Source organism: Lathyrus oleraceus, chromosome 4, assembly GCF_024323335.1.
Source record: "Lathyrus oleraceus cultivar Zhongwan6 chromosome 4, CAAS_Psat_ZW6_1.0, whole genome shotgun sequence".
Lineage (NCBI taxonomy): Eukaryota > Viridiplantae > Streptophyta > Magnoliopsida > Fabales > Fabaceae > Lathyrus > Lathyrus oleraceus.
The window spans coordinates 165,234,581-165,254,065 of record NC_066582.1 but is presented as its reverse complement, the minus strand read 5'-3'; the positions used below and the strand labels follow the sequence as shown (position 1 = coordinate 165,254,065).

Here is a 19,485-nt window from a genome sequence, read left to right as displayed (position 1 = left end):
TGAGTCAGAATCCGAAGAAGAAGATTCTGACAAAGAAAAAGTCAATATTGCATTGATGGCAACTACAGATGTTCCCGAAGGTTCTAAAGAACTAGAAGATAATGTATCATCAGAATCAGAATTTGACTTTGATTCTGAAGAGGTATTTTCTAACCTATCTCATTCTGATATTTAATCGTGTCTCTCTGAAATGCTGGAAAAGTATCAGAGTCTTCAGAGTAAATACAAGGACCTTAAACAAGTCCAAGTAATTGCTTCTGAAACTTGCAGTGAGCTTGAGAAATATATTTCCTCTCTAAATGAAAAAGTATTTTCTTTAAAAAGTAACAACTCTGCTTTGAAAAGAAAATTTTCAAAACTAGAGGAGGAAATAGTCTTAGAAGCTTATGGTACTGATTGTGTCCTTAGATATGACATATGATTCCAGTACTTTTTAGCTAAAAGCAGATATATAAGCGAAATGGCTTATTTGATCTATGGAGTTAGCAGAAATGACAAGAAAGGTTTAGGTTGTACAAAAACTATAAAACCTAACGAAAGTCAGAAGGTAAAACCAAAACCTCTCTATGTGCATTTCGTGTCTGCTGGCACTGAGATTGATATTTCTGCACAGACACGGAAACATATAAAGGACAAAAATCAGTTCTGAAACCTAAGTATCATGCACAAATTCCCCATGATTATCCTTCTGCAAAAAGACCCAAAGTTGTAAGAAACTCTGGGAAAACTAACAAGAGAGGACCCAGAAAATGGTTACCTATGGATAAAATAATTTATGTTGCAGACATCCTTAACACCTCATCTAAAACACCAGTCATGATACCTGGAAAGTGGATGCTCGCGACGCATGACAGGAAGAAGGGCTATGTTCCAAGACTTAGAACTCAAGATAGGCTTCATTGGTTTCAGAGGAAACCAGAAAGGAAGGATCATTGGCTCTTGAACTATTGGTAACAATAAATTTCCTTCTATTACTAATATTCTTTTAGTTGATGGTTTGATACATAACTTATTGTCTATTAGTCAACTTAGTGACAATGGTTATGATATCATATTTAATCAAAAGTCCTGTAAGGTTGTTAGTCAAAAAGATAGTAGAATCCTTTTTAACGGAAAGAGAAAGAACAACATTTACAAAATTAGACTTTCTGATCTTGAGGATCAAAATGTAAAATGTGTAATGTATGTTAATAAGGAGAAATGGGTGTGACACAAACGTTTGGGCCATGATAGCATGAGAGGGATTTCACAGCTAAATAAGCTTGGATTAGCCAGAGGCTTACCCAACCTGAAGTATGCTTTAAATGCTCTTTGTAAAGCATGTCAAAAGGCAAGTTTTCTAAAACATCTTTCAAAGCGAAAACTGTTGTTTCTACCTCTAGACTGTTAGAACTTCTGCATATTAATTTGTTTGGACTAATGAAAATTGCCTTCATCAATGATAAGAAGTATGGGTTAGTCATAGTTGATGACTATAATTGTTGGGCATGGATAAAGTTCTTGAAACACAAGGATGAATCACATTTTGTGTTCTCTACTTTCTGCTCACTAGTGCAAACATAAATGAATTGCAAAATAGTCAGAGTCAAAAGTGATCACGATGGCAAATTTGAAAATAAACATTTTGAAAATATTTTTGATTCATATGGTATTTCCAATGATTTCTCCTGTCTTATAACTCCACAACAAAATAGAGTTATAGAAAGGAAGAATAGGACTTTGCAAGTAATGACTCGCACCACGATCCAAGAAACTGACATGACTGAGCATTTATGGACAGAAGCAGTTAGCACAACATGTTATATTCAGAAAAGGATTTATATCAGAATTATTCTAGATAAGACTCCTTATGAATTTTGGAAGAACAAAAAGCCCAACATTTCTTACTTTCACCCTTTCGGGTGTGAATGTTTTATGTTGAACACTAAAGAAAATCTGGGCAAGTTTGATTCTATAGCACAAAAGTGTTTATTTTTAGGATATTCTAAATGATCTAAAGGCTACAAAATCTTTAACACAGAAACACAAATTGTTGAAGAATCAATTCATATTAGATTCAATGATAAGCTTGACCTTGAAAAGTCAAAGCTAGTTGAGAAATTTGCAGATTTGAAGATCAATCTTTCAGAATCCAAGGATACCGATTTTGGAGAAAAAGACTCAGAAGGCAAAGCTAAAGAATCTGAAGCAAACGACTCAGATACGACTCAACCAGAAGTTGTCGTTGGTCCAACTCATCAGAAGAAGAGTAGATCAAGAACCCCTCATTCTGAAGAACTGATTCTGGAAGATACAAATGCTCCAGTCAGAATAAGATCTTAATTCAAACCTTTTGAAGAGACTCTTATAGGTTTGGTATCTCTGATAGAACCCACATCTATTGATGAAGCTCTTCTAGATAATGAATGGATTTTGTCTATGCGAGAAGAACTGAATCAATTCACCAGAAATGACGTTTGGGATCTTGTTCAGAAACCAAAGGGTTTCCATGTCATTGGAACCAGATGGGTCTTCAGAAACAATCTCAATGGGAAGGGAGAGGTTTTCAGAAACAAGGCTCGACTGGTATAGACTATACATAAACTTTTTCTCCAGTTGGTAAGTTAAAGTCTATTCGTCTTTTAATTTCGTTTGCAGTCAATCATAACATCATTCTTGATCAAATGGGTGTTAAGAGTGCATTCTTAAATGGATATATTCCTGAAGAAGTATATGTGCATCAACCTCCTGGTTTTGAAATTTCTCAAAATCCTGACTTTGTTTTTAAACTGAAAAAGTCGTTATATGGTCTGAAACAAGCTCCCAGAGCTTGGTATGATAGACTAAGTAACTTCCTTTTGGAAAATAATTCTACCAGAGAGAAAATGGACACAACTCTCTTCTGCAAAACCCTTAAGAATGACATTCTGGTTGTGCAAATCTATATTGATGATATTATTTTTGGTTATGCTAATGCTTCGTTGTTCAAGGATTTCGCTACGTCAATGCAGGCAAAATCTGAAATGAGTCTGATGGGAGAACTCAAGTTCTTTCTGGGAATTTAGATTGATCAACGCTCAGAAGGAGCATACATTCATCAGAGCAAATATACAAAGGAACTTCTGGAGAAGTTTAACTTATCAGAATGTAAGCAAGCAAATACTTAAATGCATCCACGTGTACTATGGAGAAAGAAGAGGTAAGCAGTAAGGTAAATTAGAAGCTATTCATAGGTATGATTGGCTCTCTCCTTTATCTAACCGCTTCTAGACCTTATATTTTATTCAGTGTCTGCTTATGTGCTCGCTTCCAATCAGATCATAGATAAACTCACTTAACTTCCGTTAAGAGAATGTTTAGGTATCTGAAACGTACTACTGAGCTTGGTTTGTTTTATAGAAAATCAAATGAATACAAATTAGTAGGCTATTATGATGCTGACTACGTTGGAGACAAAATAGAAAGAAAAAGTAATTCTGGGAGTAGTCAATTTCTGGGAGACAATCTGATCTCATGGTCCAGAAAGAGATAGTCAACAATTACGCTTTCAACAGCTGAAGCTGAATATATTGCATCTTCTAGATGCAGCACTCAGATACTCTGGATGAAGAGTCAACTAGAAGATTATCAGATATTTGAGAGTAACATTCATATTCTCTGCGATAATACTTCTGCTATTTGTTTATCTAAGAATCCTATCTTGCATTCTAGGGCTAAGCATATTGAAATTAAACATCACTTTTTACGTGAATATGTTAAGAAGGGAATTTTTCATCTAAAATTTGTTGATACAGACCATCAATGGGCTAATATCTTTACAAAACCCCTTGCTAAAGATAGATTTGTTTTCATTCTGAAAAACTTATTTATGGATTTTTGTCCAGAACAAAAAGATGTAATTCATAATGTTTAAGTCTTCAGAACTCTAGATCAGATTCTGAGAATATTCTTGTTGACTCTGAAACACGAGCTTTCTGAAGTAAGGAAGTTTCATGAATCATAAAGGTTCTTATTAGAAGCAATCTTATCGATTTGTCTTCCTTATTCTAAACAGTCGTTGCATTAAATGATTATCATATCGTTTGAGTTCATGTGATTCTAAGTGGTGACAACTATCCCACTTTCTGAGCATACGTGATAAAAGCGTGACACGTTGGGTTTCACAATTCTTGGAATTAGGTTAAAAACTATTATGCTTCCCCCTATGACTGCATATTTTCACCTTGTCATCATCAATTTTTTATATAAACCCATTTCTCTCACATTTTCACACTACACACATAATATTCCCTCACTTTCACCTTTCAAATTAAAACACCCCTCTCTGCAATTGTTCTTCATCTCCTTCATCTTCAAGAATGGCTGCTCCTTAACAACAAATTCAACAACAGTTTCAACAATTACAACTGAATCAATCTAAATCTCCTCCTAGATCTGTTACTAGTGAAAGTATTACTCCATCCAAAAGAGAAGAAATCGGCGGTAGTAATACCCCATCAGATAACTATCCTATCTTCATAAAGATCGATCCACCTGAAGTTTTGGCGTACTACATGGAAATATGTATCGAATATGATGTTGATCTGTTGATAGATCCCTTGAATTTATTAGATGACTACCCAGCTTTTCCACCTCCTCCATCTCAAAACCCTTAGTTTTCTTAAATAGTCTTCGCACATGTGTGTGTGTGTGCGCGCCCTTTTATGTTAGTTCTTACTTGTTGTCTGTTTACTTTTTCCCGTTGTATTTCCATTTTTAAAGTTATGTTTGTATCTTCTCTGCCTTTTGGCTTTATCAATTAATTTTTTTTGTTGTTTCTCACTATTTCTTTTATTATTTTGTCTGTCTTTTTGATTGATGACAAAGGGGGAGAAACATATCTAAGGGGAATATTCATAATTATTTTGACATACCTTAATTCCTAACTAAGAACCCAAACATTGATTAATGTTTTCTGCTAACAACTACTTTGAAGAATAGTTTGTTAAATGTTTTGCAGGGTTATGTTCAAGAATCATAATGGTTATGTTCAAACATCAGAAGTTCTTATGAAGTTTCAAAGATCACAATATAAGTTACCAGTTTCTATTGAAATGGTCTTGTGTCCGAGTCTGTAAAGCCTTCATGCTGATGGTTGAGAATTAGATTCAAGCGTATGAATCTTCAAGAAATTAATATCCATGTTTTGAACTTATAACATTGGGTACTGGCATCAAGTTCTTCTAAAAGTCTTTTTAGAAAAACTTTAGCATTGACATCTAGCTATGAGGAAGAGTTTCCTCCATAGTAATCATAACGGGCAATCAAGTTCTTGAGAAGAATTCTCAATTCTGAAAGTTCTTCTTCTCAACCAGGTTCTGAAAGTTCTTTTCAAGAGTTATGCTCTTCAAAGACAAACTAGCTCTGAAAGAGAATTTCAAAGAGAATCAGATTTCAAGTTCTGATTGAAGACAACTAGCTCTAAAGTTTCTTCAAAAAGAACTCAACCAAGCTTCTGAAGTGAAGCACATCATAATGTTGATGTCAACAAACCAGTGCTGTAGACAACATTAATCAACTTATGAAGATAAACTAGATTCTGATTGAACATTTACTTTGGTAATTAAAAAAGGTTAGTTAGAAAAGTGTTCTTTCATTCTGATTTCATCTTTTTAGAATTATACATCTCAGGGGGAGCTTTTTGCTTCTGTAAGATGTATTCTTCTATGATTACCCTGTACAAAACTGTTCATCAAAATACATGTTTTGTCATCATCAAAAAGGGGGAGATTGTTAGAATAAGAACTGGTTCTGCATCTACACCTTGAGTTTTGATGATAACAATATTATATTTGTGTGAGAATAATTTGGTACCCTAATGTCTTGTTATTGTGTAGCTTTAACATCCAGTTCTGATTCTGAGTACATGACGTGCAACGTCATCAGTTTCTAAACAATGAGTTCCAAATCCATTTCTGCGCCAGTTACTAGAAGTTCTGAAAGATATTCAATGTTGATGCTGCAATGATCTTTCTGCTTCTATGCTGACTCACTCCTGAGAAGCTTTTGAGGAAATGCTATGTTGTTACTGCAATGTTCTCTCAGCTCGTGCTACTGAACGCAACTCCGATCATTAAATCTTCTGAAGAATGACAAGCTTCTGAAGTTGTGTTACGTAGCTGAAGATTATGAAGATCTCAAGCCAGACGATTGAAGTTATCAAGGTTATGACTGTAGATTCTGAAGATACTGAAGATTTCAAGCCAGACTACTGACGTTGTCAAGGTTTGACAAAAAAATCTGAAGTTTCTGAATCTATCTCTTTGTTTCTTCATTTCATGCTTCATCAACTTTCATCAGAAGCTAATGAACTTGAAGATAATATCAAATGGGAACATGATCAAATAATACATAGTAAAAATTAAATATCCTTTCCACTACCTGATTTCGTGGGCAAAGGGCAATACTATGCATCACACATGTCACTGATTTTGTGGGTAAATGACAGTATGCAATATCACTTCTTTCACCATCCAACATTAGACAGTCGCTCTATGATCTTTCCCTATTTTCCCTCCAATGATCTTCTTCTTATGCTATATAAGTGAGACTTGGAGACTTGAAGAAAGAGCCGGTGATACAACATTTTTGATAAGTCTATATATTTGTGAAAAATTATCATTCTTTTGTACACAGTTTTTCTTTAAGTAATTATTTATCATTTGTATAAAATCTACTTGTATAAAGCATCTCGTAATACACAAAATATGATTAAAACTTATTGTTTGATTCCTTAAGGAGGTTATCATTGAGAAGAAAAAGAAGGTTATTCTTCGTGAGTCCTTAAGGAGACTAGGGTATAGTTGGATCCTTGAGAAGACAAAGAAGGTTATTCTTTGTGATTATTGTAATTTGTTGATTATAGTGGATTAAATCCTTGTGTATAAGATAAAGTCACCTTGGCGGATGGACTGGAGTAGCTTTGAGTTTCAAGCGAACCAAAATAAAAATACTTGTACTTTTATCTCTTTGTTGTTAACTTGTTAGTGGCGTTCTTGTTTTGGAAAAAGCTTTTGCTTGTAAAACCCAATTCAACCCCCCCCCCCCCCCCCCCCCCCCCCCCTTCTTGTGTTTTTCACACCTTCAAAATAGAGATCATCTCTATTTATAGAAGAGATTACTTGCACTCAAAGTAATTACAAAATAACTAACTCAACTAAAGCTAAACTAAGTCAGACCATTTCGACACTATCGACTCCTTCGACAACTATATGTTTTGACTGTATGTTTCGATAGATTGTATTTGACTTTCTACCAAATACAACAAATATAGACTCTGTTCGACACAAGTTATAACACTCTATTTCGACATACACACAAAAACACATTTCGACACCCGTCGAATACAAACACACTATTTTGACTTCGATACAAATAATTACATATTTAACAATAAATAGTCATGAATGATGCGAGAATCAGTGTTAGTAGAATCATTTGTCTTGTTGAGCAAGGCTACCAATTTTCGGCACATGTCTTGAGAAATTTCTACGTTGCCTTCTTGATTATCACAATAGTCCTTGCCTTGATCTTGATAATGTGAATCTATGTTGTTAGAAACATTTGCTTTTCCTCGAATTTAAATCCAAGTGAAAATCCATGTTTGAAGTGGCATGACTCAATGTCATGATCACTTTAAAAAAACATCCTTTGGAACTGATATCACCTTTCCATTGAAAATTAGGCTTTCCCCGTCCTCTAACTTGTTTTTGTTGAGAATTATTTGTGTTGGTGAAGGGTATCTTTGAGGAATGATGTGAAAGAGCTTGTTAGTTATCTTTCTTGTTGTAGAATGGAAGAGAACACCTTGCTAACATCATGTGAATGTTCCATCATGAGAATTCGAGACTTGATAGTGTTAAAGGTATCATTCAAACCTTTCAAGAAACTGATAATATACTTTATATCTTTGTTTCTTGATTGTTGAATGTGCACCACTTGTGCAAATAGGTAGTGTCGCTACGCGAAAAATACAGAGTCGCCATCGGTTTTTATTTATTCCAAAGGAATGGGAAAATATCGAGAAAACCCCAACGTATGGTCGTCGCAACCACGAACAGGTTCGGAAGTCGGTTATGCAAGGGGAAGGTATTAGCACCCCTCACATCCATGGTACTCCATGGGAACCATCTAGGATGTTTGCGCTTACGTGTGTGTTGTCTATCGAATGTTTGCTTGCCAATGGTTTGCGGAGTGGAGGTAGATTTTAAATTAGTGTGCTCGCCAAGGAATGGATCCTCGTGTCTACGTATGCCCACTTGTTGAAGTGAGAAATCAGAGCGTCCGTAGTTCGTGGTTTTGAAATTTGTTTATGTTTGTTTTGTTGTTTTTATTACCTTGAAGAAGGGTTTTCGATGGTGTCGCCCTAAGGCTCAAACAAAAGGTTTGAATGCGTTGAGTTGTTTTTATGTTTTGAAGAAAGTGTTATTGATTTCGGAATGCACTAAAGACTATGGATAAAGGTGAATACCTCAAACGGCCAAGCCGAGCGTCTTGTGTTCGAAGCATTCAGAATGAGTGTAGGAAAGCTCCAGTCTCATCCCTTCTTTATCGCTTAAGGCTCGTGACGTACGATCCCAATCGCCATTTATTGTATTTTTGAGTTTGGTTTAGAAAATGACCGCTTGACGTTGGATCAAGGGTTTGTTTATTGTTTTTGACTTAAGAAAAGGACCACTTGACGTTGGATCAAGGGTTTGATTATTGGTTGCGAAATGGTGAACGTTCCTAATGCCTAAGGAGTATCGGATCAAGCAATAAAAGAAAGCGAGTAAAAGCATACATCGGAATGGGGGAGAGGGGTACATGTAAAATACAAGGGATGTGCGAAAGTAAAATCATTCAAATGAAAGTTAATTCTAAAATCTAAACTCTATCTAAACATGTATTATAACTAAGGTTAACCACATGAGAAATAATAACTAGGTTAGTTGACCAATTAGAAAATTCTAGAAGTCCTAAAACTAAGGGAGCATGCGAGATTGAATTACTTCTAAGTCTAAGGGTAAAATTGTCATTTTACAGTTATGATTAATATTGAATTAAATTTCTACTCTAAGTAAGTTCTATTTAAAACAATTAACCTAACCTAGATCTAATATTATTTCTAAGAATATTTCTAACACTCTAAATCATTACCTAATCTTGATTAATTCTAAATCTAAATTCTAACCAAAATTAATATTTCTAATTAATCTAAGATTATCTAATTATTCTAAATCCTAACATTAATTCTAATTGTTCTAATATTCTAAAATCTTAATCTAAATCTAACTCTTTATTAAGCTGTTTAACCTAATGGAACTAATTAACCTAACTAATAATATTCTAATTAAACCAAAAACAGTTAAATCTTAATTGATTAACTCCTAAGTTCTAATTAAAGGACTTAACAAAACTTAAGAAAAACAACAAAAAATCCTGGAGCCGGGCCTTTGCAATGGACAAGGGGTGTAGGTCCAACATGAGAAGTGTGGATAGGAATTGATCCGCTTGGGCCTTAACCTCAAACCCGGATTCGAGCTTCAGATAGGAAAGAATGGATCTCCGATCTTCTTATCCACCTGCGTACTAGCCTGGATCGAAAATGAGCTGGAGTTTCTCCGAAGGAATTCATCGCATTGTGCGGCCAAGAAGACTCCGACGAAGCTCGCACAAGTCCGTTGCATGTTCAGATCCGTATAACGCTCCTTGTCTCCTCTAGATTCCACGTCTTACCTCACGAATTCATGAACTCTCCAATGAAGAACCAAGAACAACAATCGGATTCGCGGATACTCTCAACATTGAATCGACATCGAGACCGAGACTGAATTAACTTCGTTTCTTTTTCTTGTGCGCGAATTGAAAGAAATTGAAGAGAGAGTGGTTACCTACCGGAATCGATGTGTTGACGGTGCGGTTGGTCGTTCGTTCTGTGAGTTCCTGCAGAATCGGCTAAACCGAGAGCGAAGAGGGAGAGCGTACTCGTGGCGCAATGGAGCTTCGAAGATGGAAAGCGGAATCGAAGCTGTGGATTCACCGGTTCAGGTACTCACCTACTTCTGTTGCAGGTTCTTGGATGAGGTTTTTCTTATCTCTGTTAAGTCATTGTATGGCATGTTTTGTTGTTTTCCATTGTGGATTCTGTTAGATGATTGAAGATTGATATTGGATTGAAGGTGATGAAGTGGATTGAAGGTTGGTGTGGTGAAGGTTTCGGTTGAAAAATTGAGAGTTTGTGATGAAGTTTGGAAGAAGAAGATTGAAACAGAATTGTTGCAGAGATTTGGAGAGTGAAGAATGAAGAAGAGGAAAATAGAATGAAGACGTGGAAGAGGATTGAAGATAGAGATGGAAGAACCTTGAAGAATCACCATGAGGTTAGCTTTTATATTGTGTAAGAACTTGTGTTTCTCTCCAATTTTCTGTTAGAATGGTCTAAAAGTTTGTTAGAGTTGTTAGTTAGTTATCAATTTTCTGTTAGAAAGTTAGTTAGTGAGGTGTTTGAATCAATTATGTTTGTTTAATTTGCAGTCAGTTGGAAATTAGGAAAGCTGTTAGGATGAATTCTAAGTGAAAATTGGAATGAAATGCAAATTCATTTTTTCTTATTTGAAATGAAATCAGTTAGTAATTAGTTGATGGAATTCTGTTATTGATTCTTCGGAAGAACTATTGTGTAATTATGCATTATGCGTTCTTTTTTTGGAAATGGACTGTTATGATGGATGTCGTTTTCTTCTTTTTTTTCAGATTCTGAAATCTTCAACTGCCGCAGAGTTATGCTTTTAGCAATGTCGTGTCGGTGACAGAAGAAAGCCTTGAGAGGCAATGTCTACCATGGCCAACAACTCCATAAGGCCTTCTAATTGTCAACCGCCATAGTTAAACTGGTTAGCAGCTTCAATGACATTTCGATAAAAAACAGGAAACATACAAACTGCCACTGAAATTCCTGAATTCTGGGACGGAACCGAAGTGCATTTGCATTGCAGGCTGGATTTTGATTAACTTGGTTTTGTAATTCTGCAGGTGGGCTATGTTGGTTCAGTGTACATGTTGTCGTAACTGCCGTAGTCACAATTCTAGCTGCGTCGTTGGGAGCTCAGTTATCATGTTGCCAATTTGAACCATTGAGACCGCAAGAGCTGACGGCCTGGTACCGGAAACCAGAGGAGTACCTGGAGTTATTGAGATGGTCGGCATTCCGGATAAAGAGCTTTCAGTTTATCTTGTAGCAGCTTGCGGTTCTCTCGGTGGCACTGGCAGCTTATGCCTTTTTTCAATTCATTGGCTTATGTAAACCACTGTTTGGATAATATATTAAGGATTGCATTATGTAACGGTTGGGATGGCACTGACTTAATTCCTATGGTACTGTTTCAGTGTAATTTTGAAAAATTAGGATAGAATAGAATGAATATGCAATGGTATTGTCATTAGTAAGAATGGTTATTTGAATTTGCTTGTAGAATTTTGATAATGGTTTTGGAATGTATAATATGGCAATGTTTGGAATTTGGTTGTACAATTATGGATGAAATGAATGTTATGAATGAATGCTATCGGCAACTTCTTGCATGGTTCGATGGAAGTTAATTATGGAAATGGAGTTAGCGAAATAGATTATGAAAATGGATAATTGGTATGAATTAATTGGATTTGGTTTAAAAATGGATATGGGTTAAAAATGAATTTGGATATGGTTTAGGATAGGATTGGATTGGTTAAATGGTTTTGGATATTAGTTAATTGAAATTGGATATGAATGGATAACCGGGCTACATAAAAAGAAATGAATGGGCTCAATGCAAAAAGCGATTAAATTTCCAAAACCAATTCGACTTTTCAAGAATAAATTTGGATCGTCCAACTCAACTTGAATTTCCAAGATTAATTCGAGAAAAGAACGAAATGATTTCTAAAACCGAATTTTATTTTCAAAGATCAAATCTAACTTCAAAATCAACTCAAACTTCAAACGTTAATTTGAAATTGAAATCAACACGAAGTTATAATTAATCAGAACTATTATTAACATGATGCCAAGAGGATGCCTGCTTATGGCGAACCATTCTTATTCAATGAAATGAATGAATGAGGATGATATGCAAATATTTAGATTAATGGTCTATATGATCATGGTGAAGGGTAGGGTAAATTTCAGGGTATGACAAGTAGTATTCCATGAAACATGGCATATTGAGCAAGAACAAACTCAAATTTGTCAATGGAAATATCACATCACCAATTGAAACTGATCCTTTATTTGATTTTTAAAAAAGATGCAACAACTTTGTACTTTCTTGGCTAGTTGCATCTCCATCGCCATAAATTTTTCCATGCACCATCTAAGAAACAGACAACACTTTGCTTCACAATCGTTTTTGCAAATGGGATGAGTAACAAGGACTTCACTGTGGGTTTCAGTTGGATGAAGATAATATGGGCTTGATTGATCAAAAGTCAGATTCTTATTTAATTGATTGTTGTTATTGTGGATGGAGTTGTTATTGCTATTGTTGTGTGAAGTGTCGTGGTTGGTATTGTTGTTGGAAGATGAGGAATCATCATAATCTTGAAGTTTCACCATTGATGACATTGATGAATGTAAAAAAACTCAATAAAAAAGAGAGGAGATATGCGAATAAGCTAGGAGAATGCATTAGATATCATCAGATACCATAATACTCATTACTAAATGAGTGAATGTCATTTCATTGAGTTTACTATTATTATTAATAAGATAAGTTTATATACAAAGGAAAACACTTGGATCACAAACAAGTTACTTGAATCACAAGTAATACAACTAACAATCATAACTAACTTAGTAGCTAACATAACATGCATGACTATCTATCTGGGTAACAATCTAAAACAATTAGTAAATCACTCTCCAATAGTATATGGTTAAGCTTTTTAAACGAATCAATATATGTCAAATAAAAGAATAATCTTAGAAAAAAAAAACATTTTAACTTGAAAAAAATGCAAAATTGGAAAAGAAAAAGATATCTTCTTTTCCTCTATTTTTTCCTTCTATTTTTAAACTAAGACTAAAAAAATTAACCTTTTGCCCCTCTATTTCATTTCGATCCAAACATTAACGGCCCAAAGCTGATGTATTTTCTCTTTTCTTTATTTTGTTTTCCCATGGAGCGCTTAATGCAACACATGCAAAATTTGAAAATATAAAGTGCACCATTAAAATTTTGTAACATGCATTACTTATTCAAACAAAAGCATAAAGCCGCAGCCTTATGATTGAAGTTATATCTAGTACAAGAACAAGACAGACTCAGAAGCTCCACATAAAGGACAAATATAAGAAGACAACACACTGAATGCATAAAATAATCAGTCTAGAAAAGCAATATTAATCAATATTCATCTCCTTCATCACCATCTTCACCTTCAGTGGCCTCTGCACCAACTTCCTCATAATCCTTCTCAAGGGCAGCAAGATCTTCACGAGCTTCAGAGAATTCACCCTCTTCCATCCCTTCACCGACATACCAATGAACAAATGCCCTCTTAGCATACATCAGGTCAAATTTGTGGTCAATGCGTGAGAAAACCTCTGCGACACTAGTGGAGTTGGAAATCATGCACACAGCCCTCTGAACCTTGGCAAGATCACCCCCTGGAACAACAGTTGGAGGCTGATAATTGATTCCGCACTTGAATCCAGTAGGGCACCAATCAACAAATTGAATAGTGCGCTTGGTCTTGATAGTTGCAACAGCTGCATTAACATCTTTAGGCACCACATCACCTCTGTACATAAGACAGCAAGCCATGTATTTGCCATGGCGTGGATCACACTTCGCCATCATAGACGATGGCTCGAATGCGCTGTTTGTGATTTCAGCAACTGATAGCTGCTCATGGTATGCTTTCGCAGCTGAAATCACAGGAGCATAAGATGAAAGCATGAAGTGAATCCTAGGATATGGCACCAGATTAGTCTGGAACTCAGTAACATCAACATTCAAGGCACCATCAAATCTCAAGGAAGCAGTTAGTGATGATATGACCTGAATATACCAGCAAAACGTTAAAGAGGCACACAACACAACACAACACAACACATAGATTACAATAGAATTGGTCTTCAAATATGCGGTTGTTATATACTAAGTTGCAATTTGATTCAACTTTAACAACATAAACATTTGTTATTAGGACCTGATTCTTGCTATTGACATTCAGGATACCAATTTCACAATCGCGATGCAGAGTGAAACTCAGTTTTTATTAACAATAACATATATACCTGAGAAACTAAACGATTGAGGTTAGTGTAGGTGGGTCGCTCAATGTCAAGAGAGCGCCTGCAGATATCATATATGGCTTCATTGTCAAGCAAGACAGCCACATCAGTGTGTTCGAGAAGGGAATGAGTGGAGAGGACACTGTTGTAAGGCTCAACAACAGAGGTTGAAACTTGAGGGGAAGGATAAACAGTGAATCCAAGCTTGGATTTCTTGCCATAGTCGACTGAAAGACGTTCCAGCAGAAGGGAACCAAGACCAGAACCAGTGCCTCCGCCTACAGCATTGAAAACCAGAAAGCCTTGGAGACCAGTACAATTGTCTGCAAGCTTTCTGATACGGTCCAAGCATACATCAACAATTTCTTTTCCAACTGAGTTAATTGAAAACAAAACAACATTGTTAAAATTTGATATGATATTTAACATGAAAAAGATGTTGTATTTGAAAATATATGGTTAATTACTGGTGTAGTGTCCACGAGCAAAGTTGTTAGCTGCATCCTCCTTTCCGCTAATGAGCTGTTCAGGATGGAATAGTTGGCGGTATGCCCCAGTCCTCACTTCATCAATCACAGTAGGCTCGAGATCCAAAAAAACTGCGCGAGGTACATGCTTCCCAGCTCCAGTTTCACTGAAGAAGGTGTTGAAAGCATCATCACCTCCACCTACGGTCTTATCGCTTGGCATCTGCCCATCAGCCTAAAACACCACATACAAGAAACAGGATTCATGTTTGATCTTAAAATTACATAAAGAAACTACTATAGTAAATTGAATGACGGAACAAGATTATTCTAGAAAGTACTATCCAAGTAAAACCTGTGTTGATTTAGCAATGATTTGAAAGAAAAAAACAAGAATGAGCAAAAGTGAAGACCTGCTGAATAATTTATACATACAACCAATATTTCAAATAACAGTAACCATCAAGTTGCAGTCGCAGTCACATTAAGACGCTCTTGATTTGGATATGTACAGATGTTTCGATATTGATTGCATTCGTTAATTACACATTTTTTATCATAAAAATGGTGAATAGGATATAGGTATTGGTTTTTAAAACCATGCTAACAACCAATTGCAAATAGATTCACATTTTCAACCAATCAAGAAACAAAAAACTAAATACAAAATCTTAATTCGTACATTGAACATTACATATATATTTAGAATTTAGAATCGTAAGTCATTTCAAGAAATTCAAAATCAAATACGAAGCTCTGGAAGAATCAATGCCACTTAGAATCCATGCACATTGTGGAATGCAAACAAAAATAAAAAATAAAGCCATAATTAGATGAAAAAAAAGAAAGAAAGCCATGATTAGTTTGTTACCTGAATGCCATGTTCGAGGCAATAAAGCTCCCAGCAAGCATTTCCGACCTGGATTCCGGCTTGACCGATATGGATCGAAATGCACTCTCTCATTTTCGCAGAAGATGAAAAAAAAGAATATCGAAATGGAAGGGATTGAGAGATGGACGTTTATTAAGACGCCTCTTTTGTTTGTTATTGATCTGTTTCGACGATTGATCGATAAGATCACAGGTGTTTTTTTTGGTTTCTTTGTATATTTATGGAGGAAAGGGAAACGGTTTAATTGCTGTTGCTTATTCGTTTTGTATATTACCAATAAAATGTTATTTTATTTTTAGAATTCTTTTTTAAAAAGCCGTGCTAAAAAATAATCGGTTTTCTACTTCTAATTGGATTACCATAATTTAATACCCCGATTAGGCTAATAAAACAGCTATTTTTAATTTTTCTTTTGTCATTTTTGTGTAATAGTTACTGTAAAATAATTATTTAATTGTATTAAATAGAATGAGACTTTCCAAAGACTCCGACTTAAACAATTAAAAAAAGTGCATGCCTACTTATTATCAATTTCCTACCTATCTTCATCTTCTTAGAAATTAAAATATTTCACCAAAGCTTTTCTCAATCACACAATCAATATTGAATACTACAATTCAATTAGACAAACCTTTTATGTCAAATTAATGATACATAAAAGCATACATAACAATGTTGAATTTAGAACTTAAATAAATAAATCTACAACTATGTCAAGTTACTTAAACATAGTGTGGTGTACATAAAATAACAGGACTCTTGTAAATCTTAGGACTCTAAAATCTTCAATGTGAATGATTGGCTTCTAGTGTAGGTTTTGAGTTTCTTATATAATATAATAACTCTGCGCTTTTCTCCTTGAATAATTTCTTTAATTTGTCTACACTACGCCAAAAACTGGAATAGACAGCGCACCTTAGAGGGCGCTTTATTACAAAAGCGCTCTCTAAAGTGAAGCGAAAAATAAGGAGCAATAGACAGCGCACTTTAGAGGGCGCTTTTGTAATAAAGCGCCCTCTAAGGTGAAGCGAAAAAATAAGGAGGAGATAGAGGGACAACAATACATGGCGCTTTTTAGAAAGCGCCCTCTAAGGTTATCCTTAGAGGGCGCTTTTACTAAAGCGCTGTTATAAGTCCATGTGCATTTCCAGCTTATAAAGCGTTTCTGGAAAGCCTTAGAGAGCGCTTCCATAAGTGCCCTCTTAGGCCCCCTTTAGAGGGCGTTTTTTTTCCACAAGCGCCCTCTAAGGTGAAACGAAAAAATAAGGAGGAGATAGAGGGACAACGATACATGGCGCTTTTTAGAAAGCGCCCTCTAAGGTTACCCTTAGAGGGCGCTTTTAATAAAGCGCTGTTATAAGTCCATGTGCATTTCCAGCTTATAAAGCGCTTCTGGAAAGCCTTAGAGAGCGCTTTCATAAGCGCCCTCTTAGGCCCCCTTTAGAGGGCGCTTTTTTTCCACAAGCGCCCTCTAATGTCCCCTTTAGTAAACATTAAAATTATAACATACTGCGTGTTTTGTTATTTCACTATCTGTTATTTTCGTTCTTTTTCACGTTAGGGTTCTAAGGCGTTTTCCTTCCACCTCTGTTAGATCTACATTATTACTGCGCGTTTCCTCCTTCTACCAATCAAAGGTACACGCTTTGCCCAATTTCTGTTTTATGTTATTGCTTTGTTTTAGCTTTGCCCAATTTCTGTTTTATGTTATTGTTGTCTATGCTACGTTTGTTTCGACCATGATAGCGCATGCAATAGGAAATTGACGGTTGGTTTTTAGTGACCATGATAGCGCATGCAATGGGACTACATTACCCAGTAGTTAGGGTTATACGACCTATGAACATATGATTTTGTGTCAACACCAGTATCATTAGAAACTTAGGTCCGAATGTGTTTGAACTCTTCTGAAATTGTTTTTTGTTTATTCTAATTAGTAATGGATAATACATGGATGTCTTCCAATCGATTGTCGAGAGAGTACGAGAATGGGGTATCAAAATTCGTTAAGTTTGCCGTTGCGCACGCCGAAGACCCCAGTAGAATGATATGTCCTTGCTTGGGTTGTTGTTATGGGAAACGGGTTGACGCAGTTCAGTTGACATCGCATCTAATGAGGCATGGAATTGATCGAAGTTATACATGTTGGAATTTGCATGGTGAGAAAAGTAACGAGAATGTTGAACCGGGGGATAGTACGACCTATGCCTCAAACTATAGTGGCGCAGATACATACGATTGTGATCGAGTTGAAGAGATTGCAAAAGCACTTGAAGAAGATCTTAAGGATTGTCCCGAAATGTTTGAGAGGTTGGTAAGTGATGCAGAGAAACCTTTGTATGATGGTTGCACTAAATTCACAAGATTGTCTGCGGTATTAAAGTTGTACAACTTAAAGGCGGGCAATGGATGGTCGGATAAAAGTTTCACAGAGTTATTAGCCCTTTTGAAAGATATGCTTCCTGAGGATAATGTTCTTCCCAATCGAACATATGAGACCAAAAAGATGTTGTGCTCTATTGGCATGAGCTATGATAAGATACATGCATGTCCAAACGATTGCGTTTTGTTTCGAAATGAGTATGCATCGTTAAATGAGTGTCCTAAATGCGGTGTCTCGCGATATAAGAACAAGTTGTCTCCAGCAAAAGTCTTGTGGTATTTTCCTGTTATTCCGAGATTTAGACGCATGTTTCGTAGTGAAACCGATTCAAGACACTTGACCTGGCATGCAGATGAAAGAATTATAGATGGAAAGTATCGACATCCGGCAGATTCACCACAGTGGTTGAAAATTGATAATGATTATCCTGAATTTGGAGAAGAATCAAGAAACCTTCGCTTGGCATTATCTACTGATGGAATGAACCCACACGGTATCCAGAGTATCTCACACAGTACATGGCCTGTGATTATTATGATTTATAACCTACCTCCATGGCTATGTATGAAGCGTAAGTACATGATGTTGTCTATGTTGATTTCTGGACCTAAACAACCAGGGAATGACATAGACGTGTACTTGAAGCCCTTAATCGAAGATTTAAAGATTTTGTGGGAGACCGGTGTGGAGGTTTATGATGGATATAGGAAAGAAAGTTTCAACTTGAGGGTGATGTTGTTTGGCACAATTAATGATTTTCCAGCATACGGAAATCTATCAGGGTATAGCATAAAAGGTCAATGTGCGTGTCCTATTTGTGAAGATAAAACAGATTGGAAGCGCTTGGAGTTTGGTCAGAAGAATGTCTTTCTTGGTCATCGGAGATTCTTAAATTCAAATCATCACTACCGTGGATGGAGAAAGGCGTTCAATGGAGAGACAGAACAAGGCAGAACTCCACCTATATTGACGGGTGATCAAATTTTTGAAAAGGTGAAAGATTTGGATACTCAGTTTGGCAAGCCTTTTGCCCACACACTTGTCAAAAGTGGGTGGAAGAAGAGGTCAGTTTTTTTTAAATTGCCGTATTGGAAGTCCTTGTATGTGAGACATTTTCTTGATGTTATGCATATTGAAAAAAATGTATTTGAAAGTGTTATTGGCACGTTACTCAATATACAAGGAAAGTCTAAGGATGGCCTTAAGGCAAGAAAGGACTTGATAGCGATGGGAATAAGAACTGAATTAGGACCCTTGAAGAAAGGAAAACGAACATATCTACCTCCTGCTGCTTATACTCTATCTAGAAAGGAGAAAAAAACATTGTGTAAGTTTCTAAGTGAAGTTAAAGTTCCAAAAGGGTACTCTTCAGATATTAGAAGACTTGTGTCTATGAAAGACCTCAAGTTGAAGAGTTTAAAGACCCATGATTGCCATGTTATAATGGAACATTTTCTCCCAATAGGTA

At 35.9% G+C, this 19,485-nt stretch overlaps 1 protein-coding gene and 1 long non-coding RNA gene across 3 annotated transcripts; one reads left to right on the top strand and one right to left on the bottom strand.

The window, feature by feature from the left end:
• The first annotated feature begins 9,536 nt into the window (after positions 1 to 9,536).
• Positions 9,537 to 11,517, top strand: LOC127074324 (uncharacterized). 2 transcript variants are annotated; one of them, XR_007785973.1, is made up of 4 exons: positions 9,537 to 10,047; positions 10,179 to 10,379; positions 10,753 to 10,892; positions 11,032 to 11,517. It is a non-coding gene; the product is annotated as an uncharacterized LOC127074324 (long non-coding RNA). The 2 variants fall into 2 exon arrangements; XR_007785972.1 differs by having other exon boundaries at positions 10,151 to 10,379.
• Positions 11,518 to 13,212: 1,695 nt separating this feature from the next.
• On the bottom strand, positions 13,213 to 15,894 carry LOC127074323 (tubulin alpha-1 chain). The gene is made up of 4 exons (XM_051015634.1): positions 15,614 to 15,894; positions 14,743 to 14,977; positions 14,279 to 14,649; positions 13,213 to 14,039 (listed from the first exon to the last, which is right to left on the bottom strand). The coding sequence occupies exons 1-4, from the start codon at positions 15,704 to 15,706 to the stop codon at positions 13,383 to 13,385; spliced, it is 1,356 nt and encodes a 451-aa protein (XP_050871591.1). The 5' UTR covers positions 15,707 to 15,894; the 3' UTR covers positions 13,213 to 13,382.
• Positions 15,895 to 19,485: the final 3,591 nt, after the last annotated feature.